Source organism: Fulvia fulva, chromosome 1 (assembly GCF_020509005.1).
Source record: "Fulvia fulva chromosome 1, complete sequence".
Classification (NCBI taxonomy): domain Eukaryota; kingdom Fungi; phylum Ascomycota; class Dothideomycetes; order Mycosphaerellales; family Mycosphaerellaceae; genus Fulvia; species Fulvia fulva.
In genome coordinates, this window is record NC_063012.1 from 6,651,324 (window position 1) to 6,674,528 (window position 23,205).

The following is a 23,205-nucleotide window of genomic DNA, read 5'->3' on the forward strand; positions in this document are numbered from 1 at the left end:
GGCGGGGGCTTTGATATTGTGCTGAGCGTTCGATGTGTTACGTGCGAGCATCATGATAGCGATCAGTACAGGACAGATCATATCGCCGAACGGGGTCTGATGCACGTTTGAGTGGCCCGTCTTTGATGCCTCATGCCTTCCGTTCCTGTTCTGTCGGGCAGTGCTCATTTCCTACCACTGTTCTTCCCCGTCCACGATGCAGGGGCTTCCTTCACCACGTTGCCATCCTGCACCAGCACCCCTTCTCCAGTTCTGTCCTCCACCAGCTTGAAGTACTCTAACGGCAGAATCCCATCGGCATTCCCTTCACTCAGAATCACCCCGTTGTCGCTCAGCCAGAACTTGATCCCTGCCTCCATCGCTTTCGAGATGTCAAGGTAGACGAGTATGGTCGATGATTTGCGCATGCCAGAGATGACGGGCGCTGCTGCTTCTTCCGTGGTCTCCTTGTCCACGATTGATATGAAGCCTGCCGGTGGTCCTGAAGCAAAATGAACATGGTTCCGGGTCATGGGTTTCAGACCTCCTGATGCGACAATTTGAGGCCATGCTGAATGTGTTGTGCCGTGTATTGCTGCATCTGGCAAATTTTGCGCGGTGATGGGCTGCAGAAGCCCTTCACTTTCGACTTTGAGACTGTGACCCTGGTTCGCTCTGATCAGATAGTCCTTGGGGTTGTTCGATGTGAAGTCAGTCTGTCCGATCGGCTCTGCGTTGCTGTCTAGCGAGGACGCCAGGACCATTGTGAAGCGTTGTTTGTCGTTGTCCTGCACGATTGCTCGGAGTTCGTCAAAGGTTACTTTGAGAGGTTTGAGGTTCCTGTTGGCGAGCACGTCAGATACACCGATGAAGCCTCCGTGGCCGAGTTCGAGGCCTTCTTTTTCGGCGCCGTGACGCAGGAGCCATGCGATCTTTTTGGAGACTTGGACGTCTCGTGCGAGGGGTCCGCGGCCACCTTTGCCTGGCATTTTGAGAAGGTGCGAGTGTGACAGTCGGAAGTACGTTGCTACTCGGAGTGCAGATGAGCAATGTTGCCGTCCGGGATTATGGTGTGCGGGTGGTTGATCTGTTGCTTTGCAGATGTATCGTGCTTTTGGCTTTGGACGTCAAAATTTTAGGTGAAGTGCGGGCTTTGCTTTAGAAGCTTCACATGCAAAGACAAGGCAGGAGTGGCGAGGTCAGTCACTCAACATACAGTATATCTCGATGTAGAACTGGGGTGCATGATGAGAGGTCATATGTGCTTGTTATGAATTGATCGATGAAAAGCATGTACTTGAAGTCGCTGATCCTGCAATCCCGTCCTGTCTCTGGTGTCGTCAAACGCACTGGGCCAACCATTATCGTAACAGTCATCATCATCATCCATCACTCTCAACCCTGCTGCTACTGAGCTTCACCATCCTTCTTACCACCACCCAACATACCACCAACATAGCCGCCAGCGCTCTTAGCTCCCGACAATACCGAGCTTCCGGCACTCTGAGCACCACCAGCAACAGCCTGTCCGCCAGCCTGCACATTGTTGACGACAGGATCAGTCACAGACGAAGCTGCACCCCCATACGAGCCATCGCTGTCCTTCCCTTTGCGCTCAGCTCGATTGATACCTTCCTTCGAGAAAGTGTCGCCCACTGGCTGCAGGATTCCTCCTTTGCCAAATTGCTGACCGACTGCATTGTTGACGCCGTCCTGCAGAGTATCGACCTGCTCGATGCCGGTGATCTTCGATTTGTTAAGAGTGTCTGCGCGGTGATTTGGTCACTACGTGGATTCAAAACAGAGTCAGCGCTTCATACCTTTCGTGGCATAGCTTGCCTTGTTGTCGTTCGTGAACCACTTGAGGTATACGTCCTCGATCCACGGCATCCAATTCTCCTTTTGATGCTGATACCCTTCACTGATCCATTCGTAGTACGACTTTCCATTCTTCTGATCTGCGGGCAGCGAATCGTATGTCTGTTTCTTCTGGTCCTCGGTCATGGCGTTCCACTTCTCTGTGCCTGCTCCGGCAGTGCTCTGCGCCTTGTCGCCGGCTTGTTTAAGTTGATCTGTCATCGTGTAGAAGATTCTGTATTGTATGAAGTCTCTGCTACGTTGTAAGCTGGAGCAACATCTATTTCATCGGCGTTCATCCTCACCTACCTGGTGCGGGTGAGTAGGGATCCAAACCTAGGGGGACAGACTATGGAAGAGGGTGATCTGAGACGTTGTTATCTTGCACCGCACAAGCCGGTTTATGATGCCACCACCACCCCAGGCGCGACGCGTCTGCTGTCCTGCTCATGCCCGCACATGTGCAACAACCCACCCGGGCCCATGATGCTACGTCACAAGGTGCAAATATGAGAGCATTGCTGTGTGTCATGCACCTGGTTGGCTCCCAGCTCCCCTGCCGCAGATCATGCAGAAACCTGTGGCGCAGCCGTTCTTTCCAGCTCTTCCAAGTTTTGCGACTTGGCCTGACGCCTGCGGGCTGACCTGTGTTACCATATTCAACAAGTGAGTTATTCATGTTATATATAAAACGCCTCCTCATGGCACTCGTAACATGTTACGACTGCAAGCAAATGAAAGCTTGGTGTACCGTGAGGTCGCCCACTCTGTAGTGTACATACCGTTATGCATGAAACCATAACCCGTTTCGCCGTGAAAGCATGTATAAATCGCCTTGGAGGTGTATCATCCGACAGTAAAACAATGTCATCTCTCAATGCGCCGTGAGTACGAGTAACGCCTCGCAGATATGCGTGAATCCACCAATAAGTCCATTGACTCCATCGAAACCTATTCGACAATGACATGGCGTCTCTGGTTCAAGCTTGTTGTTCTACCAGGCGCTTCGGATTTTCGAGAACTGTACTGATCGGTGTTGTAGTGACCGAGTGAAGTAATGCGTCGTCTTGGCTGTGAAGGGGTGTGGTATTCTGAAGGGCCAGCTTCTTCCTCCGGGACGGGTGGTGTGGATTCAACATCGAAGAACCTGCGACGGCGCCCTCCAGAACCAGCTGAAGCTATACGTGAGGATTCGCGATTTCGCTCAAATGACGCTGCATTGGTCTTGCTGGCGAGCGCCTCTCGTAGACTGGGTCTTCTCTGTGTCGCTGGTGACCTGTCTTCATCCGTGACGCGGGATTTGCTGCGCATGGCCCCAACGTCCGTCATAGCGCGAGAAGGTGGTCGGAAATTGTTGGCATCCTCGTCACCGCTGACGTCGTCCTGTCTGTGACGGTTGCTGAACACACTACTTGGCGCTCTACTGATACGACGCGGCTGCTGCAAGTACGCAGGATTCTGCACTGGTTCCTGATCCCCGGAAGAGATGTCTCCCACGCTACCACGTGGGCTGATGTTCTCAGCGTATGCGAGCGAATTACCACCGAGGATGCTGCTTTTCCTGGCTTCTAATCGGCTCATTGGACGGCCGACACTGCTGCTTCGCTGGGCCATGGAGCCAGAAGAGTATCTAGTCAGAGGGGAGTTCTGGCTGGGAGTTTCGATAATTGGGGCTGGGGATGCCAGAATGGATGGCGCCTCATGTTTGCCTTCGCACAATGCCAGACATAGTTCGGTAAGGTTGCGACACATGTTGTCGACCTTCCGTCTGACGTGCCGATCAGACACCGTGAGGCCGTTGATGATCGAGGCAGCAGAGTAGTTGGTACCTTGAGGCCCAGCACTGCTAGTGATGGCAGCCAGCTGCAAAGCGTCAGACGCAGTCGCGTCCAGCGTTCGCATTAGGCTCGCGTTCAGCAATAGTCTGGCCTTCTCTAAAGCAGTGTGTAGTGGTGGATGGATGTCAGAAATCGTTTTGGCAGTCGACGCCGTCTCAGGCGGCGTGGGTGTGGCTTTCTTGCTCTCTGATTGGGGCTTCCGCACGTTTTTGGGCGAAGAATCGATGGTGGTAGGAGCTGTGGTGGCAGTCCGTGGTCTCTCGCTAGAGTCTCCAGACGCTGCAGCGCTCGAGGTAGGAGCTTGGCCATTGGACTCCAGACTCTTGATGCGTGATTTCAAGTCGTCCAGCTCGTCCCACACTGTCTCTGCAGGCTGGGACTCGTTGGAGGTGGAATCGGCCTGCTTCTGGTCTGACTCGTCTACTGGAGCCTCCTCTTCGAAGGACTCCATGGTTCTGCTCGGTGCAACGGTGGTGCCGAACGAGGGGCGGCGGCGGCCGTAGCTGGGTAGCTCTGGAGACTGCAGACGCTCGCGCAGTCGCGATGGCGACGCTGGCGACCGGTCGGGAAGCACGGAGTAGCGACGCGAGCGGCCCGAGTTGGACTGGGCAGATACGGAGGCGTTGTCGGCAAAGGCGAAGGTGGTGCAGTTGGTGGGACTCTTGTACTGGTCCATGTGGCGTTGCAGGTCGGTCGAGGGTCTGGTGGTGTGCAGGCGCGAGGAGGGCCGCGAGTAGAGGTGGCCGCTGGTGCTCGGACGGCGGTCGCTCGCGTTGTTTACCAAGATATCGGCAGGCAGAGACCTGCGCTTGCCTGAGTAGGATGCGCGACTGGAGGACCTTAGACGCTGGCCAAGCTCGTCGTCTGAGACCACGTTGTCGTCCGAGTCGTTCTCTGCGGCCACTTGGAGAAACAAATCTCCGTTCCTGCTCCTGCCAATGCGCGACATGGTCGTTATTTTGCGCCTCTCGCGCGACGGTGCGCGAGTCTCCAGCTTCGACAAGGTACGCACGTGCACCTGGGCAATGCGCGTAGCGGGAATCGACGCAGCCCGCTGTTTCTCCGTGATCGCGTGAGATGTGCTATTGCAGACGGCGGGCTTCAGGTTGGGCGTCGCGGAGGGTATCGCATGAGCATTGTTGGCGGTGCTGCTGCTGTTGCTGTTGCTGTTGCTGTTGCTGTCGCTGTTGCTGTTGCTGTTGCTGTTGCGCTTTGCTCGCGTCGTCGTCGTCGTCGAGGTCGTGGTGCTGCTGCTCAACTGTAGTGGTGCTAATGAGAGCGAGGCTCCTGTTCCTATCTCTGCTGCTACTCCTGCTGCTACTCCTGCTGCTGGTGATGTTGACGGGTGTCGTTCAGAGCCCAATGCAGGAGGCGGATTGCTCTCGTCAACATTACCTGCAGCTGCAGCGTGCAGGGGAACACGCGCTTGCGATCCCGCCGACGCAGGCCGTCCAAACCTGCGGTCTTTCAGATACTTGGCTGGGATCGCAGGAGTCGGCGGCACGTCAGTCTGAGGAGGCGAAGTTCGTCTTCGCACCGATACCGTGTCTGCTCGACGCGACCGCGACGCAGAAGGGAGCTGTTGTTGCTGCTGCTGCTGCTCATGCTGATCTCCACCGGCTGCGGGTGATGATTGGCTGTCTTCATGAAACGTGCGTTTAGGCCACTGCCACTCTCCTAACGTCTCGCTCTCCTCATCTCGGGCGTCGAAGAACAGGTCCGCTTCATCGCTTGACGACATCCTCCCGCATCAACCACACAGCGCCTCAAGTGGGGGACGATGGGACGGAGGTGGCCTCGCGCCGAGTGCTCGTACATTCAATCTATATGCTCCTCCAAACTCGCGGACCCTTACTGCACAGGCTCCGCGCCGGATGTCCTTCATTACTTGTACCTTGCATCCAGCTCAAAGTTAGCTGGGCTGGGCTAGCCTCATGATGACTTGGTCAGGGCCACCAGGTACCGCAGATGGCCAGAGTCATGGAAGTGATAGCGAAAGACCGGGTTTGGCTTGCGGGACCATCACAGACCGCGCCAAACATCGTTTGCTCTTCAGCATCCAACTTGCTACCCTTGTCCTTCAGAGCTGAGCAATAGAAAAGTGCAAATCACATCTACGCAATTATTGCAATCATCAAATCATGGCCGTTCTGGCGGCACTTGGAGCGACAGTGCGAGAGGGACCAGCGCCACCATCAGGCCGGCCGGCCGGCAGACCACAGTTCCTCATCGATTCTGCAACGCTGACCGAAGTCTTCCCTCCTTGCGCGTCTGCTGACAATGACATGACGGCCGCTGCGGTCCGGGACATGCCTCTCATTCACAAACGACAGCGATCATGGCAGACTCCTATCACAACCAGAGCGAGGATGCTGACTTTCACACAATTTCGTAGAGTCGTATACGGGAGCCTCACGTAGGCATGTCCCTTCGCCTCGATACTTCCCCGAGCACCACTTGTCAATCAAATCTCAATCAAATTTCAATCAATGTCGACTATCTTGCACGTCGCCGTTGCGCCTCGGGGAGGGCACATCGGCGGGGCCCCTACCCCTGCCTCCTCGTGAGGGCCCCCCCTCCCACTCGTTGCCGGCTGGAAAGATAGATGCTAGAGGTCTTCGAGGTGCAATGTGCATTGAAGTTCAATCAAATTAGTCGGCATATGCTAGGGCTCGGGGCGGCGAAGTGGTGCTCGGGGAAGTATAGAGGGTCCCTTCGATCTCGCTGCAGCATTCTAGCACTCTCCCCTGGAGTTACTACCAGCTCGGCGTGATCGACTCGAGCCTTGCGGACCTTATACCCGCCTGGCATGAAACCTAGATCCGTCCCGCGCGCGCCATGTGCTTGCATCTTCATGGCGTGTTGTGGATCGAACTATCAGCCTCGTCTCATGAAGATTTTCGTCTTGATCCGTGTAAGATGTGCCGGCGCGTCAAGGCCCCAGCTTCATGGTATGTATCACGTTGGTAGATGCGGCGCCACACCTAAAGTTCAGATCACTAGACCGTCCACCGGTACCCTGCAGTCGACAAACTTGACTCCGTGCACGCAGCGAGTTCAGAGTCGACATCGATGAGCGACATCTCAAGTGGCCAGACCGCAGGGCTGTGACAAACATGCAACAGTCGTGCATTGTCCCCGCTGTAAACCGCTGCGCAAATCTTGGGCCCTCTTCGACATGCCTGCAACCAGGTACACTTCGAGCAGCGCAACGGGACGATGGTACGAAAGTGACCTCGTTTTGACCTCAACAGCTCCCGCTCTAGAGCGCACCCGGTAGGTCGGATCTGTGAGAACAGGTGATTATCGACGGCACCGCAACGCTTTGTTTTCTTGCAAGGTCGACCCGGCGAACTGTCCTTGGAGCGTCAGTCCAGCAGCACTGAGTTAGCTTTTCCAACAGGCTCACGACAACGACGCAGTCTTATTCGCAAGATATTCTAGAGGGCGCCGGCGCCATCATCGTTGCTTGGACAGACCCGTGGTGGGACTTGGACGTGCGTACTACGAGAGCACCGTGGGGCTAGTATGGTAGCTCGAATACATACAATGCAGCGTTCTCGTCAACTTGCGCCGGCCTTCTTCTGGCGATGTATGAGCGGCAATACTGATTCGGCTGATAGGCCAACATGGTTCTTTTGCTATAGGTGTCGTGCATTGGTCCAGCATGTCGTTGCGGTAGCAATCGTAAGCTTGTCGGGGCGATCAAGACAATCGCGGTTGATGGTCCAGGGCAAGCAGATGCAATCATTTCGGCTGCAAAGCGTACACTCGGACAGGATAAAGGTCTTTCGGGAATCCTTTCTGAAGCTCGGTGCTGATGAGACGCAGCTTTGCATCCTCGAACAGCTTCCTGAACTTGTCGTCTGTCCTTGTAACGCTGCTGTCGGTCTCATCGTAGACGTCCTCTCCAAGGATGGTGTTGCTCAGGTTCTCTTTAACGATGATCCAGCCCCCTGGTTTGACGTACGACTGTATGTGTTGCAGGTACTCAACCAATTGCGCGTCTGTCAATTGTCCCACGCACCATTGGTTCCATATCACATCGTACTGGTGCTCTGGATGCCACTGCTCCAATCCCACGTTGTATACCTGTCCAACACAAGGCTCATTCTTGACCTGATCTGTGAAGGAGACCACAGGCTCCACAATGTCGACAGTCTCTGCAACCTTGCTCAGGAAGCTTGTTGTGATCCTGCCAATGCCTGCACCGCAGTCGGCTACTCGTTGCAATTTGCCAGCGCTCAATGGGTAGGTCTTTGACTGTCGTCGTAGCTTGGCTAGGAAGTTTGCCGAGCCTTGCAGATCGACGCGACTGACCTGAGGATAGCCGCCCAGCACTCCATCGACAGTGGCAGGTGTGCTTGACCAATACGCGATCGCGGCCGTGTGGTTGATCAACGAATCTGGCGTTGCGCTGGAGTGTGATGGTCCCTCGTTGCCTGCTTCTTCGTTGGTGCGAGACTTCTTACTTGACACGTCTTCGTCGGCGTCGGCCTTGCGTTTTGGAGAGTTCGGCATGGTGTTTGTCCCACTCAATGCACTTAATTTTTGGAGGACAGATCCAGATCCAAGCACACCTGCAGATCCCACATCCCTCGTTTAGTCTACGGTTCAGCGTTCAGCCGAGCGGGCCACATGTAGTCTATCTCACCTCACACACATCAGATCGCAACTTCCTTTTCCTCAAGTCCATCGCAACGACCTGAGTCCATCGCAAGACCAATCCATTGCGTCTCACGTCTTGCGTCTTGCGTCTTGCTCGCTTCAATGGCCACCGAGCTACGAGGCAGTATGAGTGCAAGCTCAGTAGAGGCCGATGACAGCTCGAAGACAACACCCCCTCACCTGCCGGCAACTACAACCCGTCCATCTCTATGGTCCGGCGTGCTGGTCGTTGAACAAGCGAGAGGCATGCTATGTAGTCTCTTATCTGCCAATTTGGCACGCTGATGTGTTCCTCAAGTCCGTTTACCGTTTCTCAATACATTTCTTAGCACTGCAACTACAAGCTGCCTCAGATATGGCCGGCTTTCACAATTCGGCGCCTCGGACGCTGGAGGAGGTCGGTCCGTTCTCTACTCAACTCAAGGCTGCTATGGCTTACAAACAGAAAGATGATGAACAAGGACCCAACCCTGATCGTGAACGGCAATGCTGACGATGCCAACGGGCCGACGCCTCAGCCTCTTGAGCGATATGGCGAGCCGCTGCACAAGAGCTGGATACCGTTGTACAAGAAGCCCATGAGGACACCTACGAGAAAGCTTCGAATAGCATGCATTGGAGCTGGAATTAGTGCTATGAATTTGGCCTACAAGATCTACCACGAGTGGCAGGAGTCTCTAGGCGACTTTACGGAGCTTGTCTTCTATGAAGCGAACGAAGATCTGGGGGGCACTTGGCTTGTCAACACGTATCCAGGAGTTGCTTGTGATGTGCCTGCCCACATCTATACTTTCCCGTTCGAACCGAATCCTTCGTGAGTGAATGTGGAGGGCACAATGCATCGTCCGTCTAGAACATACGTGCAGCATCTTCCGACACTGCCACCTGGTGTTCGAGTATGGCTAACGCCCTTCTGCTTAGGTGGTCAGCTTTTTACGCAAGTGGGGAAGAGATTCTGGAGTACTTCAAGAACGCTGTGGCGAAGTGGGATCTTGCCAGAGACGTCAAGTGTGGCCATAGAGTTTCCGAGGCTCAGTGGAACGAAGACGAGGGCAAGTGGCATCTTACAATGGACACCAAGAACGGACCTGTTGAAGATGCTTGTGACATCTTCGTGTCTGCGGTAGGCTTCCTTTCGAAATGGCGGTGGCCGAGCATACCTGGGGTGGGCACCTTCAGTGGGACTTTAATGCACTCTGCTGCTTGGGATACTGCTTTCGACTCGACGAACAAGAAGATCGGGTGAGTGCTGAAATGCGGGAGGCATTGTCTGATCGGCATGTGCTTGCGCTTGACCTCTTCCCACGCGCTTTCTCCTGGGACATTGACAAATTGATCTCGAGTATGGCTAACATTTCGCCTGCAGAGTGATTGGCAACGGAAGCTCTGCAATTCAAATCATACCGCAAATCGTCGAAAAAGCAACACACCTAACAAACTTTATTCGAAATCCGACATATATTACCGCCGGCCTGGGGTCTGGTATAATAGGCGGCCAAACACAGTACGTTCACAGCGAGGAAGAAAAGCGCAAGTTTCGCGAAGATCCCTCGGCCCTGAAAGAATACCGCAAGAAGATTCAAGCAGGCTCCAATCGTTCCTTCGACATGTTCGTCAAACACTCCGAAGCACAAGAAGCAGGCCGAAAGATAACTACCAACCAAATGAAAGAGAAGCTAGGCAACGACGAGGACCTTGCCGCTAAGCTCACACCAGACTACGAAGTCGGGTGCCGTCGTGCGACTCCAGGCCCCGGATACCTCGAGGCCTTCCAAAGAGACAACGTCTCACTCGTGACAGACCCAATAGACCACATCGAAGTCACAGGAATCCGCACTACGGACGGTACTCTCCATGAAGTCGATGCGATTGTCTGCGCCACTGGCTTCGACGTCTCTCAGCGTCCTCCTTTCCCCTTGATCGGCCGAGATGGCGTTACACTCTCCCAATACTGGGAGAAAGAACCCATGTCATACTTATCACTCTGCGCCCACTCTTTTCCAAACTTCTTCACGTTTAGCGGCCCCAACGCGCCAGTAGGCCACGGTTCTTTGATGGCCGGTCTCAGCTGGAGTGCTGATTACATCTGCCAATGGATCAAGAAGATTGCAGATGAAGATATCAAATCCGTAGATGTAAAGCAGGAGGTACTGGAGGAGTTCAACACGTACAGTGATGAGATTATGCAGACCCTAGCCTGGAGTGGTGGATGCCATAGTGTACGTTGCTCTTACTTTTCCCACTTTCCTGATATGCTCGCTGACATTCGTCCGCAGTGGTACAAGAATCACCGCAAGGATGGGAAGGTGACTGCAGTATGGGCAGGCAGTGTGATCTCCTACCATGACATGATCGAACACATACGACCGGAAGATTTCGAGATAAAGTAGAGGACAAAGAACAGGTTCAGGTTCATGGGTAACGGCAGAACGAAGCGGGAATATGATCCAGAAGCAGATCTGGCATGGTACCTCACAAAGTAGTAGCATAGAGACGTGGAGCTCTCTGTACACTTCGAGACTTGGCTTTTATTCTATTGCTGTACATAGGTCTGGGGTACTACGATGAATATGCTACAAGCTCGGCTACCTAGTGGCCGAGTTCGAAGGCGAGGGACGCCTACCCATTTAGTCGACAAGAAGACTTTGTAGCCGGGCTTCTGTTGACATCACCTGTAAAGTGGTTAGTGAATCTCCTCAAACGGAAGAGGGAAACTGATAGCACTTACATCGACAGCTTGCCTGACCTCCAGTACCCTTCGGCACTCGCTGACCCAGTCACGCGATAGAACGCCAGCCCAGCCCTTGAAACTGTTCATCTCACGCGCAGCAGCGTCTAAATCACCCTCCTCGAGCAAAACCTCGGTCCGGGCAAGTGTGGCCTCGACATCTTCACCCTCTGGTAGCCCACGGTCACTCTTCTTTTGGAACATGAACCTTGAGAGAACAGCGCTGGCAGCGTGGCTTGCAACGCCAGCGTCTTCCGGTAGCAGAGAAGCCTTTCGCACTTCGGTCGCGACTCTCCTGAATCGGTCGATAAGAGCAGCGCCAGACGGAACTCCGCGCTGGTAGGCAGCTGGATTTATTGAAGCAATAGCAGCGCTGACAACATCGTTGTTCTTGCTCACCTCCTTGAGGGCAACCAGCTCGTTGATAAAGGGTGTAGGGTGGTCGGATACCTGAAGTTTAGCCCTCACAGCTTCGAGCGCGACCTGTAGGTGCTGTGTTTGGAGTGTCGCATCAATGACCTCGTTCCATTGCGAAGACAGCTTCTCGAGCTCTTGCACATTCGATGACAGCTCATCGATCTTGGAGAGACGTCCATTGCGCTCCTCCTCTACTTTCGATCGCACGTCATCCATGAACTTCTTTTGTAGCGCAATCTCTTGTTCCAACAAGGCGTTCTTGTTCTTCTGCTCCAGGACCTTCTTGGTGGCATCCACTTCAGCAGAGAGCCTCTGTTGATAGCTCGTGCTGAGCTTCTCACGCTCCTGTTCATACTCCTCACGCCACCTCGTCTCCTGTTCACGCATCTCACCCTCAAGACGCCGGACCAGTTCCTTGGCAGCGTTGTCGAAGTCGGTATGAGCGGATTGGATCTTGCTGTCAGCGTCCTTTGCAATCTGTTCCCTCATGGTCTTGATCTCGGAAATGACCTTGTCCAAGTCCTGCTTGGCCGATGAGATCGTGCTGGCGTACTTGGGAGCTTCGGGAGATGCATTGACAGCAGTTATGATGTTGTTGACGAGCTTGACAACTTCCTGCACTGCATGTTCTTGCCCTTCAGACACGGCCAAGTTGTCCACAAGCGAGGCGGCTGGTAGTGTGGAGGTTGGGTGAGGTGCAGCAGGTGTAGACGGAGCAGCTGTCTTATCGTTCTGCTTTGCTGCAGGTTTGTCCCCCTTCTTCGCTGGCTGGGCAGGCTTCTGCTCCTTCTTTTGTTCTGCCGGGTTGGCCTTGTTATCATCGAGGGCGCTCGTGTGTCTGCCGCGTTGAGCAAGATCTGAGCCAACATTGTCGGTTTCCGACTCGGCGACTCTTGGGTTCACGCCGCTCTGGCGACCTATGGTGATCTTGTTCTCACCGCGCGTCTGCGGCCAGTTCCTGCCCGCAAATTCTCGCTGCGGGAAGCGCTTGCGGAACTCACGATCCTCAAAGTATGCCACTGCATCCTCGCCGAACGGCACGTACTCGGTGAAGAAGTCGTGGAAGTTGTCGTTGACGAGCGAGTAGTATACACCGCCGCCATATCCCAACGCAGAGAGGATCAAGAGGGTGGTGAGGAAGCGTCGGAAGCGGCCCTTCTTCTTGGGAGGTGGAGGAGGCGCGGACGAGGGACCAGTCTTTGCAGTGCCGGTGCCGATGGGTGGGAGATTGCCGGTGTTGGTGGAGGGCGCGGGAGGAGCCGACTTGACCTGGGCGGGCGAGGGCGGCTCCAAGGGAGTGCCAATGGGTGGTATGTCGGTTGCGGCTGGCTTCTCTGTCGCTGGCGGCAGGACGGGTGCTTGAGGGACACCAGCGACGGTGCCGCTCTGGGAGCCAGGCAGGACAGTCTTATCGGGCGATCGTGCATCGACGAATGCTCTCTGCAGCGGTGGGTCAGCGGAGTGCGTCTGTCGCGTGGTGTGTGGTGTCCTCCCAGGTGTAGCAAACATACACTCAGCGGTTGTCGATAGGGCTGTGGTTGCCATTGCCATTGGCGCCGGATGGGCTGTCGGGCGCCTTGCTCGAGGCATGCATTGCTCCGAGCAACGGCTAATCGCAGCATCTTGCGCTGCTGTGCTGTGTGCTGTCCAGGCAAAAGAGAACAGGCGAATGTCGCCAGCCAGCAACCGTCTCAAAAGCTCGAACAAGGGAAGCAGCTCCCGTCGCTGGTCACTGGTCAGGCACTTGTCGGAAGTCATCGGCCCGCTCAGAGACTGGAACCATCCACCTACCTCCTAGACTATTCCACCCACCAACCACACGATCTGGTATCTATCCAAGTCCATTCGTGGGAATTCATCAACCGGCACGTGACCGGGTACTCTGGTCGTCTACGCATAGTAGGAAGACAGCCTCAGGTAGGTCCGAGGCAAGCAAGTCTTTGCTCCTTTTCTGCTCCTGGCCACGGCTCCACGTTCCACTCGCAACACAGCAATTCAGATAATGGACGACTCATTCGACAGCTGATCCTTAAACAGCTCTTGGCCATCATTACAGCGTGTTGTGGTGATGCCCGCGAACGACGCTGCCTCCCAAAATGTGCTACGCGCTGCAAGACTCAAGTCCGGACCGATCAGTATAGGCATCGTGGGCGCTGGATTTGCTGGTCTTCGCGCGGCAGACGTTCTGCTTCAGCATGGTTTCCACGTCACAATGTTTGAGGCTCGAGACAGGCTTGGTGGCAGAGTGGCCCAGAGCGATCGTCTTGGCCACCCAACGGACCTGTGAGCCGCTCCTCAGCCTCTACATGTACTCATCGCGGTGACATCATTGACCGTTCCCATCAGAGGACCTAACTGGATCCATGGGACGAGCGATAATCCGATCATGAAGCTTGCCTCTCAGACGAATACGAAATTACACGCATCTGACGAGGACGAAGTAGCCTTCAGCTCGGACAAAATCGCTTTAGACCCAGCAGAGACAGCGCAATATAGCCAGATCTTGTGGGATGAAGGTCTGATCGCAGAAGCCTTTGCCTACTCTAAAAGTCACGGCGACCTGATCGACAAGGAGAAGAGCCTGTATGACTTCTTCGCGGAGAGAACTGAGAAGTTATTCTCCAACGAGTACCCAGCAATAGCCAAGCGGAAAAGGTTTACCTTTCTGCAGTTCGTGAACACGTAGGTGCCTCCGAAATCACTCGGGACCGCTCGGTATGTCTGTTTGTGGCACAGAAAGGGCGCTGATGGTGGTCTTACAGCTGGGGTTGCTACATCGGAAGCCCCGTCACGAGGCAGTCACTGCGATACTTTTGGCTTGAAGAATGCATCGAAGGCGAGAACCCCTTTGTGGCGGAGACCTACAGCAAAATATGCGATGCTGTGGCAGCGCCGGTGTTGGAGCATGCAGACATATGCTTAAACACTGAAGTGGTCAACATCAGCTCAGGACAGCAGCAAGATCAAAATTACAGCAACTTGAAGCAGGCTGTGGTGGTCACCACTGCGGACGGCAACAGGTCAAGTTTCGATGAGGTCGTCGTTACTGTGCCGCTGGGTTTCCTCAAGCACAGAAAAGATATCTTCGAACCAGAGATCCCGGTACGCGAACTGCAATTGATTGCCTTGTTATCAAGACCTCGAAGACTGACAATGTTCTATATGTAGGCGGCACTCGATCTGGCTTTCGACAGCATCAGTTACGGAACACTGGACAAAGTCTACATAACCTTTCCAGCGGCATTTTGGTCGACCTCGAACACATCGCACGCACACGACCCACCTGAAGACAGCGTCACTGATGCGGAAGGTCCGCCGGTGACAGCCTCAGACGACGAAGTAGGTGCAGAGGCTGACGGTTGGTTCCACTGGCTTCAGCCAGAGTACGCATTATCGACAAATCCAGAACGTTGGAGCCAAGAAGCAATGAATCTGGCTGTCTTACGAGCAGACTGTGCTCACCCAACCCTGCTATTCTACATCCAGGGACCACAATCCAAACACATCGCAAACATGATCGACTTGGCCGAGCACGAGCAGGACAAGGACGCCAAATTGAGAGCTTACTTCGAGCCATATTACTCACTGCTTCCCAATTACAACGACGCGAATCCCGCGTGTACACCCAGCGCTATCCTCGCCACGGCGTGGGCAAACGATCGCTTTGCTGGATACGGCAGCTACTCGAACTTCCAGGTCGGCTTGGAGGACGCCGACCACCATATCGAAGTCATGAGGCATGGCATGCCGGATCGACACATCTGGTTGGCAGGCGAGCACACGGCCCCTTTCGTGGCATTGGGTACCACAACGGGAGCATACTGGAGCGGAGAAGCTGTCGCCAAGCGCATTGCATCGGCATATGGCATGGAGAAGAACGATTCACGATCGTAGCAGTACCATGAACACCACTCAAGGTTCCTGTAAATCTATAGACCTCTTTTCTCATCGTGTTCGCCGTTGAGCATACCGAAGCTATCTTGCCTCCGGCCTTTGCGGCCATAAATCTCTTTTGCCCACTCGCTGATCTGGAAACACCAGCCGCCCGCAACAAGTAGTCCAGATACAACGTTGACCAGCCGTATGAGCAGAGCTGGTATCGAGCTCCATTCCTCGGCGATGGTAAGACCTATTGGCTCGATGTCGAACTTGATGAAAACACCGGGCACGGCATTCTCTGGCACTTTATGAGACTGTTCCGTCACAGCATACTGGTTCGTAAAGACGGTGTTCTTGTTATAACGGTGTGGGTATTGGCTTAGTCCATCTTCGCCCGATGAAGGTGACTCGTGGTGCTTGTCGATCTTGCGGAGTGTCTTCGCATCGGTCGTGTAGATGGTTGGGACCACTGAGAGGTAGTACTGGAATTTGTAAAAGTGATCGGATGTGGTTGCTACCGTGTTGTCGAGAGGGTTGGTCAAGGACGGGTAGAAGGGGCCAAACGAAAGCTCGTTGACCGTATGGCTGAAGTTGAATGCTGCAGGACTTGTTAGCAGTGCTCGTATTCGTCACTCTGTCCTGTCAAGACTTACTACTGTGGTCAAGATGAGCGCCAAACTCCATGTATCCATGCCCTCTGGCAGTGATATGGAAGTCTCCCTGCACCTTGTTCCCATGCATACTGCCGTATATCCTGCAACTGTCCGCCTGCGCTCCCCATGGCAGACCCGGCGTTTTCTTGAACTTCTTCTTCCTCCTTGCTGCGCCAACATAGTTGTGTACGTCCTCCTCGTCATACTCTGCTCCCTTGCCATCATACCCACTCCGAATCCGCTCATCCTTATCCGCGGCAAGAGCATGCGACCTTCCACCCCATTGTCTCCAAGTCGTAGCGTCTTTCTTCAGCGCCGACCCAGCAAGGATGCGATCTCCCGACGAGTCCTGCACATTCACATGCAAGTCACTGCACTGCATCGCAACTACAACATCGAGGTTGATCTGCAGATCATGGCCGACTCCCTGCTCCACCGCAAACGTGTGTGTAGTCTCTCCCACCCACCATCTCGACAGCTCGCTCCATCCCAGGAATAACGATGCGACGATCAGCACCACGGTCCAGACGCCGCCTGATTCTGTGCGTTGTGTATAAGAAGGTTTCGTCTTGGGAAAGGCGTCGAAGGATTTTACGACGCTGGAAGCCTTGCTCTCCCCGAAATTGGAGTCGTCGAGTCCTCTGTCTGAAAAGCCATTCATTGCACCGTGATGGCCACCCGGGCGACGTATGAACAGTGCTATCGGGGGAGCATTGGGTGTGCAAGTGTTGAAGACAAGTTGCACTTCGATCACTGAAGGCCGCGCCAGGGGGAACCCTTGAACGCGGCACGGCCCCTCGGCAGGGTGTATATATAGCTCGTGCGCACGTGAAGCAGAGATCTGAGGATAGAAGAGCAAGACATGAAGATGGTGGAATGATATACTTCATGATTACTGTACCCGATCCATGGTATTCTATGCTCATGCTTGCTCCGTCGCCATGCAATTTTGCTCCCCATATCGACAAGGTGGAATATTCGTTATCTCGTCCATCATGTACATGTACATGCCAGTGGCGGTGTGTCATCAACATGTCGTCTATCTTCCGTCGTGCTCTACAGCACAAGAGCCGCCACACCGATAGCTGCTCCGACCATCACAGCAAATTCGGCAGCATACCAACTCGAAGGGATGGCAGCACCAGATTGAAGACCTGGTCGGTCTGATGGAGACGGATTCGCGCCGCCAGTAGCTCCTGGTGCAGAGTCGCCAGTGGCTTGGCCAACCTCAGCAAAAGAGGTGATGGTCGAACGCATACCGTTTGGTAGTGTCGTGGTCTGGAGACGTAGTCGGCTCACAGTTCCACCGCCAGGTTGATAGGTCACGGTGACAACACGACCTCCAGAGTCACTGGTGGTGTATACACCTCCTGGCGTCGGACTGGACAGCACGACTTCGCTACCATCACCGTCGTTCGTAGTGACAGCTGATGGAACAGAGCTGATGACTCTACCGCCGGACGCGACCGACACTGCTTGAAGAGGCGAGGCAGTGGTGATGGTGCTGCCCTGTTCGTTGACACTAGTGACGACGGCGGCGGGTGCCATGGAAGAGGTAGTCACTGTCTGTCCCTGCTCGTTCGTAGTAGTCACGGTCACAGCCACACTAGTTGGGGCTTCGTTTTGGAACGCCTCTGTTGTTTGGACCACAGTGCCGCCATTGTTGTTCGTGGTAGTCACTTCAACGGGTATCAAAACACCCGTTTGCGTGTTCTCAGCAGATGAGGGTGCTGCTGTAACAGTCGGTTCCGTGATGGATTCATCCGCTGAGACTGTAGAAGAGGCCACGACGGACGTGACAACGGGTATTGTCGTAGCTGGAACAGAAGATGGTGAGCTTTGCGCTTGTAAGGTAGAGCTTGCATCTTCATCATTGGAAGAAGTAGTCGAGGTCGGTCGGTCGCTACTCGTGAGCGTGGGACTGGCTGGTACAGTCACCGGGGTGGAGACAATAATCGTAATCTCTTCGGCTGTCACAGTCGACGCTGACTGGACTACTGTGGAAGGAGAGGTATTACCTGAAGTACTTGTCGGCGCTGCAGCGGAAGACGAGCTTTCGACCGGCGAGGCGTCGACAGAAGACGAAGAGGGAGACTGACCTGAGGTACGCTGCTCGGTCGTTGTCACCACCGTAGTCTGAGTCGTGAACGAGACAGCTGTGGTCGAGGCATCGGTGACAATGACGGGGCTCGTCGTAGTGGCCGTGGAATTGTCATTCTGCCGCCTGCGGAGATGGTCCTTCACGATGGCATCCTGCTTCGCAAGATCGACCAGTTTGGAGGCCAACTCCGGATCATCGCTGCGAACAGCATCGATAGCATCACGTCCGTGTTCGAAAACGCCTTCGCGATATTTAGGCTTCAGATGACCTGCTAGTGCCGCTTTCAGAGACTCTCCGGGTAGTTGTTGAATGATCTCTTCCCACTTGGCGACAGCATCGGCTTCGAAATCGGCCTCATCAGCTTGGTTCCGAGCAATGCCCAGAGTGATGAGAGGCAAGCCGACAAGTAGTATTGATCGTATTGACAGCATTGTCCTTGGATGCCCGCGCTCAACGAATGTAATGTTGCAGAGACCTGCTCGCACGCTGAACGAGTGAAGCGTACTGCAGACAGGGAATGTCAGAGACATACCAAAAAATACTCAAGGCGCTGAGGCAGTAATGACACTCACCAGTAGGATGTCAGCACGGCGCAGGACACGGAAGGTGGCTTGCTAAATATGTGCCGCGGCGAAGAGGTGCTCTCGAGCTTTAAACTTCCTGCGTCGTAATCCTCTTCCTTGAATCTCTTTGGCAGTCCTGTGCTCCTCTATGAACGCGCTTGTTCAGCACAATGAGAAAATGAAGCTATATTTTGAAGACGACAGTGCACAAACAAGGACAGAATGCCTCAAGCACGAGCATCCTCGGACGCTAAGAATTGATGTCGCAGCGCCAAGTGGCACCTCGTCGACGTCGAAGGCGGATCCAATGACGTGAGTGGAGAGGTGACTTCTGGGACATCCTGGCTGCGATACGAGCAAATGCAGGTGGTGTCGTCGCGACGGCAGATCAGCAGCACTTGTACAGAAGGACGGCGCGGCTAGGCCCAAACAGAGCTCGTTTCAGGTGTCGAGTCTCTTCGACGTTGCGTTGCCGACTGTACGCCAGTGGCTTGATATACATGCGGTCTCAAGAAGCTGCACATAGTACTTGCCCTCTCGCTTGCCAAACAACAAGGCTGTATGCAAATGCGGTCTCGTTGCGCAACAAGACCCAAGGTCCCAAGCGGTCGGTCGTCGGAGTTCAGAATAGCAGCTTCAAACCGCGAGGACACCCGCGGACGCCACCCACCGAGAGCTCCTTCTCGGGGCCAGCTCGAGCTATCTAGAGTATCGTGGCATCGAAAGTCGTCCCGTGCACAGCACACACACATCGTACACTCATCCTGCGCAAGGACGGATCTCTGCCGTCTGATGCGGTCCTCGCAACAGACCCGCAGCTTGCTCAGCCAAGATGGCACAAGGAAGCGGTTTGGGTCTTTTCATGTGAAGTTACGCCACGCCTGGACCTGGAGTGTTGGTAGCAGGAACACGAGTGGGACGTTTTGCCACACTGTATGCAAAGCATGCTATTCCAGGTTCAGTCCTGGAAACACTCCAATCAATCGATTGGGTTTTAGCTCCCTTGTTGAACACGGCTACCAGCAAAAGCCGTACTCATCCATGTCGCCTTCGCTGCAGCACGGTCTATAGTCGCGTGCCACCATTCGCTCAAGCCGTAAAGACAATTCATTATACACATATATGTGGTAAGTAGTGACCATGATCACGCCTCGCTGCAATCTACAGGTCCGCGTTCTCACGTCTGAAACCTAGTGCTTGTTGCTATACAGAGTGTTTATGGTTCGCCTGCGCAGCGCGAGGAAGCATTACGAGTGAAGCCGATCTGCATTGCACGCATTTGTCACTCCCCTCTCAGGTGCCTGCACATCTGGCATCCGTGCTAATAGTCGCAGGAAGTCCTGAACCCTCTACGTACCTCTCGCCATTCGTGCTAAGTCGGCCTGCCTGCTGACCAGGTATCACTCCTTCTTGACCCATCGACATCGGTACTGAGGGTGGTGGAGCGCTCTCCATGGCGGATCTTTGTTGCTCAAATGACTTCTCACGAACAGGCATCACTTCAGCTGACTGCAGGTCTTGTTTGCTCCTGGACCTTTCATGTCCACGCTCCGGAGTGCTCGATCGTTTCTCAAAATCCCTCTCTTTGCGATCGAGTTTATTTCTGAGCCAGGACATTGGGCCTTTTCTTTCTCTCTCCGAGTCGGAGAAGACAGTGTCCGAAGTATAAGATGGTTGAATTTGTTGCGCAGGAGTGCCAGGTGCTGGATCGGTGGTGATAGTGCCCATTGGTCTTGGCTCTTGTAAACTTTTCCTAGGCAGGGAACCACCGCTTCCAATCGTAGACCTTGACGTGGCCTGGTCCCGCGCAGTCATGGTACCCAATGGGTTGCCTGGCGTCGATGGTTCTTCAATCTTATTTTGTGACCTAGAAAACCTCCATCGGTGCCTCTTTTTCTTCTCTGGCTGCTCTTCGCTTGGAGCAGGCATATCGTCCCCCACCATATCAGCATCAGACATGTCGGTATGAGACATGTCAGTATGCGAGTGGAACGAATTCGATGGTGATATGGTCGGGCGGAGAGTAGCATCTGTGGGGTTTCGCTGAGGCGTTGTCTGTAAGCCTGTTGGTGTGTTTTGGGCCGTCGCGTAAGCTGAATGCTCGCCGGAGTCCAACGATGCATCCTCGGACGGTACAGTAGCCAGGGTTGTCGGTGCAAACTTTGGCGATATTGGTGACCTTTGTGTGTCTTGCGGCTCATCATGCAGGGAATGGGCAGACGATTGCGCACTAGACAAGGTGGAGCCTGGGATTCTCTTCTTCTGCAGTTTGTTAGGCTTCCGTCCCTCACCTTCGCTTGTCGGCGACTGCTTGAGGATGTCAAGAAACCCCTTGCGTGTAGAAGCTGCAGAAGGTGTGTTGGAAGCAGACCTGTCCGTTGGTCTCTCTGCGTGTCCTGCTGGTGCGAGAAGCGGTGTCGTGTCCTTTTTGGGGGTCTGAAAGTCTCGCGTGACCGTGGAAGAAGTATCGCTGAGAGGCGCGCCCGCGAGTGGTGTAGTAGCCTCACTTGATGAAGCGGACGTGAGTTCGGGTGGTGCCGGGAATGCAGGCGCAGTTGTGGCCACTGGAGTGTTTTGTATTGAGCCTGACCTTTCTGTGGCAGAAGGCCTGTAAACCACGGTTTCGACGGTTGCTGCGGCGTTCACAACCGCTGTGCCAGTTGAGCTGGTAGGCGGGTTCGGCGTGGTTGGATCTGAATGTTTGTCACGCGAGAAACGGGGCGAGTGAGGCGCACTACCTCCTCTTCTCGAGGGCACAGTGTTGCTCCTGTGTACACCACCAGGCGGTGTAGCAGGGGCCGGTGTGCCCGAAGGCGGCTGTCCATTCTCAGATCGCTTGCTGTGCTTACTAGACACAGACACATTGCGGCGAAGACTACCCCATTTCCGCACGCTCTCTGCTGCCACACTAGAGTTCGAGCCCGAGCGGCCAATGACTGTCTTCGACCGACTTGGCGTGGTTGGAGTAGTTGGAGGCTTTGCTGGCGTGCCGCTTTGAACATCACGGACAGTTTCGATTGGAGCCTCGGTACCTTGCATGCCAATAAGGAAGCTGTCTTGGTTCTCGATCAGGAATATCAGCACATCCTGGCTCAGGCGGTATTCCTCAGGGGCCATGTCGTGTCGCGGATGGTTCAAGATGCCAGGTTGAAAGATGGCAGCAAGGTTGGGCGTTGTCATCTTGTTCAAGTCCGATTTGCTTGCGAAGACTGCGAGTAGGTCCAAAATGTACAACAGCAGCTGGCGATTGAGCGGCGGGAGTTCGGTGATCAAGGCCTGGTACGCTCTGATGGCTGCTTCTGGATCGAAGTCGCCCTGGCTTGGACTTTGAGCGTCAATGTGGCCTACCGCTTGGGCTTGATGGTTCCTGAGAGGGTCTCGAAAGCGCTGGTAGAAGTCCAGAGGGATGATTGGCTCCGGCAGTTGGTTGAAATATCTCCGAAGAATGTTGGCAGCATCGTGTACGGTATAGCCTGTCCAGTCTAGGCCCTTGCCATATCTGTCGGGACTGTCAAACGCTATCTTGAGCTCCTTGATGCGCTTCTCACTTCCGGCCAGCCGGAATATGCCCTCAACATCAGTCGCTATGGAGAGACGTCAGTCGGTGCTCGGTACGCCATGGTCCACATGAGCTCACCTTTCTCCTTCAGAAACACACCACACTTGGCCACTACAATAGGAACATAGCCGTAGATGTAGCTTTGTCCCTCATCGTTGAACAAGCTGATGGCCACGTTGGCGTAGCGGATGCTGGCTTGTAGCGGAACACCGAAGATACCCTGCGGGGACGCTGCGTAGTCTGTGTTAGACTTGATCTAGCCGGCGCGAAGCTAACATCCATGAACAGCACAGGGCCCCAAACTGCGGATACAAACACCTTCAGGGCAAGAGCAGCTCACCCCAGCGTCAACTGATAAATGAACGCTGGTGTCTGGGTTGAGGTGCGAGCAGTCCTCCTCATTGTGGGTGCAAGGGTGATGCGTACCTTGGTCATGCGTCTTCTTCTCGCCATCCCTAAACGACTTCCACCACGATCTGAGGTCCTTCTTTTCTTTGACAGCTTCGCTGGGGTGAGGCTGCGGCGCGGATTTAGGACCGCTTGCGCCAGCTGGCGCAGTTGACGGGCCACTGCTCGTCATGCCTGACGATGTTGCGGTCGCGTTTGCGACGCTCGGCTAAAACATGCGCCCGATCGAAGGTGAGTGAAGCGGCGTGGCGTGGCGTGGCGATGCAGAAGCTGGAGGCTGTGAGGCGAGACGACGTGAAAACAAGGCTCACGATCGCGTAGCCCTCTGTGCAGTCACGCGGTGCGGTGCGGTGCGGCTCTACGCGACAGTCTGCTGGTGGTGCTGCTGCTGGTGTTGCTGCTGGTGCTGGCCCAGGGAGGTGTGCGAGACAGCGAGGAGGTGCCAGCGATGCAGTGTGCGCGGCCGTGGTCGTCGTGGTGATGTCGTTATCCAAGATGGGGGTGCTGGGCGTTGGTCGAAGATGGCTTGTGACCTGCCAGAGCGCAGCCCGTGCT

The 23,205-nt window shown here is 54.7% G+C and overlaps 10 protein-coding genes across 10 annotated transcripts; 2 read left to right on the forward strand and 8 right to left on the reverse strand.

The window, feature by feature from the left end:
* Nucleotides 1-164: 164 nt before the first annotated feature.
* On the reverse strand, nucleotides 165-968 carry CLAFUR5_01252 (tRNA 2'-phosphotransferase 1; the record flags this gene model as incomplete). Its single annotated transcript, XM_047900400.1, has 1 exon — nucleotides 165-968. The coding sequence occupies one exon, from the start codon at nucleotides 966-968 to the stop codon at nucleotides 165-167; it is 804 nt and encodes a 267-aa protein (XP_047755896.1).
* Nucleotides 969-1,386: 418 nt separating this feature from the next.
* Nucleotides 1,387-2,058, reverse strand: CLAFUR5_01253 (uncharacterized protein; the record flags this gene model as incomplete). Its single annotated transcript, XM_047900401.1, has 2 exons — nucleotides 1,387-1,745; nucleotides 1,800-2,058. 2 exons carry the CDS (start codon nucleotides 2,056-2,058, stop codon nucleotides 1,387-1,389), a joined length of 618 nt encoding a protein of 205 aa, XP_047755897.1.
* Nucleotides 2,059-2,787: 729 nt separating this feature from the next.
* On the reverse strand, nucleotides 2,788-5,415 carry CLAFUR5_01254 (uncharacterized protein; the record flags this gene model as incomplete). The annotated part of the gene is made up of 1 exon (XM_047900402.1): nucleotides 2,788-5,415. One exon carries the CDS (start codon nucleotides 5,413-5,415, stop codon nucleotides 2,788-2,790), a length of 2,628 nt encoding a protein of 875 aa, XP_047755898.1.
* Nucleotides 5,416-7,421: 2,006 nt separating this feature from the next.
* Nucleotides 7,422-8,195, reverse strand: CLAFUR5_01255 (Alpha N-terminal protein methyltransferase 1; the record flags this gene model as incomplete). Its single annotated transcript, XM_047900403.1, has 1 exon — nucleotides 7,422-8,195. The coding sequence occupies one exon, from the start codon at nucleotides 8,193-8,195 to the stop codon at nucleotides 7,422-7,424; it is 774 nt and encodes a 257-aa protein (XP_047755899.1).
* Nucleotides 8,196-8,493: 298 nt separating this feature from the next.
* CLAFUR5_01256 (Putative sterigmatocystin biosynthesis monooxygenase stcW) lies at nucleotides 8,494-10,732 on the forward strand (the record flags this gene model as incomplete). The annotated part of the gene is made up of 6 exons (XM_047900404.1): nucleotides 8,494-8,586; nucleotides 8,641-8,739; nucleotides 8,792-9,156; nucleotides 9,264-9,584; nucleotides 9,709-10,561; nucleotides 10,619-10,732. 6 exons carry the CDS (start codon nucleotides 8,494-8,496, stop codon nucleotides 10,730-10,732), a joined length of 1,845 nt encoding a protein of 614 aa, XP_047755900.1.
* Nucleotides 10,733-10,969: 237 nt separating this feature from the next.
* Nucleotides 10,970-13,109, reverse strand: CLAFUR5_01257 (MICOS complex subunit MIC60; the record flags this gene model as incomplete). The annotated part of the gene is made up of 3 exons (XM_047900405.1): nucleotides 10,970-11,014; nucleotides 11,071-12,927; nucleotides 12,999-13,109. 3 exons carry the CDS (start codon nucleotides 13,107-13,109, stop codon nucleotides 10,970-10,972), a joined length of 2,013 nt encoding a protein of 670 aa, XP_047755901.1.
* Nucleotides 13,110-13,555: 446 nt separating this feature from the next.
* CLAFUR5_01258 (putative polyamine oxidase 4) lies at nucleotides 13,556-15,381 on the forward strand (the record flags this gene model as incomplete). The annotated part of the gene is made up of 4 exons (XM_047900406.1): nucleotides 13,556-13,770; nucleotides 13,834-14,169; nucleotides 14,250-14,589; nucleotides 14,656-15,381. 4 exons carry the CDS (start codon nucleotides 13,556-13,558, stop codon nucleotides 15,379-15,381), a joined length of 1,617 nt encoding a protein of 538 aa, XP_047755902.1.
* Nucleotides 15,382-15,416: 35 nt separating this feature from the next.
* On the reverse strand, nucleotides 15,417-16,680 carry CLAFUR5_01259 (ER-derived vesicles protein 41; the record flags this gene model as incomplete). Its single annotated transcript, XM_047900407.1, has 2 exons — nucleotides 15,417-15,964; nucleotides 16,020-16,680. 2 exons carry the CDS (start codon nucleotides 16,678-16,680, stop codon nucleotides 15,417-15,419), a joined length of 1,209 nt encoding a protein of 402 aa, XP_047755903.1.
* Nucleotides 16,681-17,075: 395 nt separating this feature from the next.
* Nucleotides 17,076-18,551, reverse strand: CLAFUR5_01260 (uncharacterized protein; the record flags this gene model as incomplete). Its single annotated transcript, XM_047900408.1, has 1 exon — nucleotides 17,076-18,551. The coding sequence occupies one exon, from the start codon at nucleotides 18,549-18,551 to the stop codon at nucleotides 17,076-17,078; it is 1,476 nt and encodes a 491-aa protein (XP_047756966.1).
* Nucleotides 18,552-19,976: 1,425 nt separating this feature from the next.
* CLAFUR5_01261 (Rho-GTPase-activating protein 5) lies at nucleotides 19,977-22,822 on the reverse strand (the record flags this gene model as incomplete). The annotated part of the gene is made up of 3 exons (XM_047900409.1): nucleotides 19,977-22,267; nucleotides 22,321-22,473; nucleotides 22,669-22,822. 3 exons carry the CDS (start codon nucleotides 22,820-22,822, stop codon nucleotides 19,977-19,979), a joined length of 2,598 nt encoding a protein of 865 aa, XP_047756965.1.
* Nucleotides 22,823-23,205: the final 383 nt, after the last annotated feature.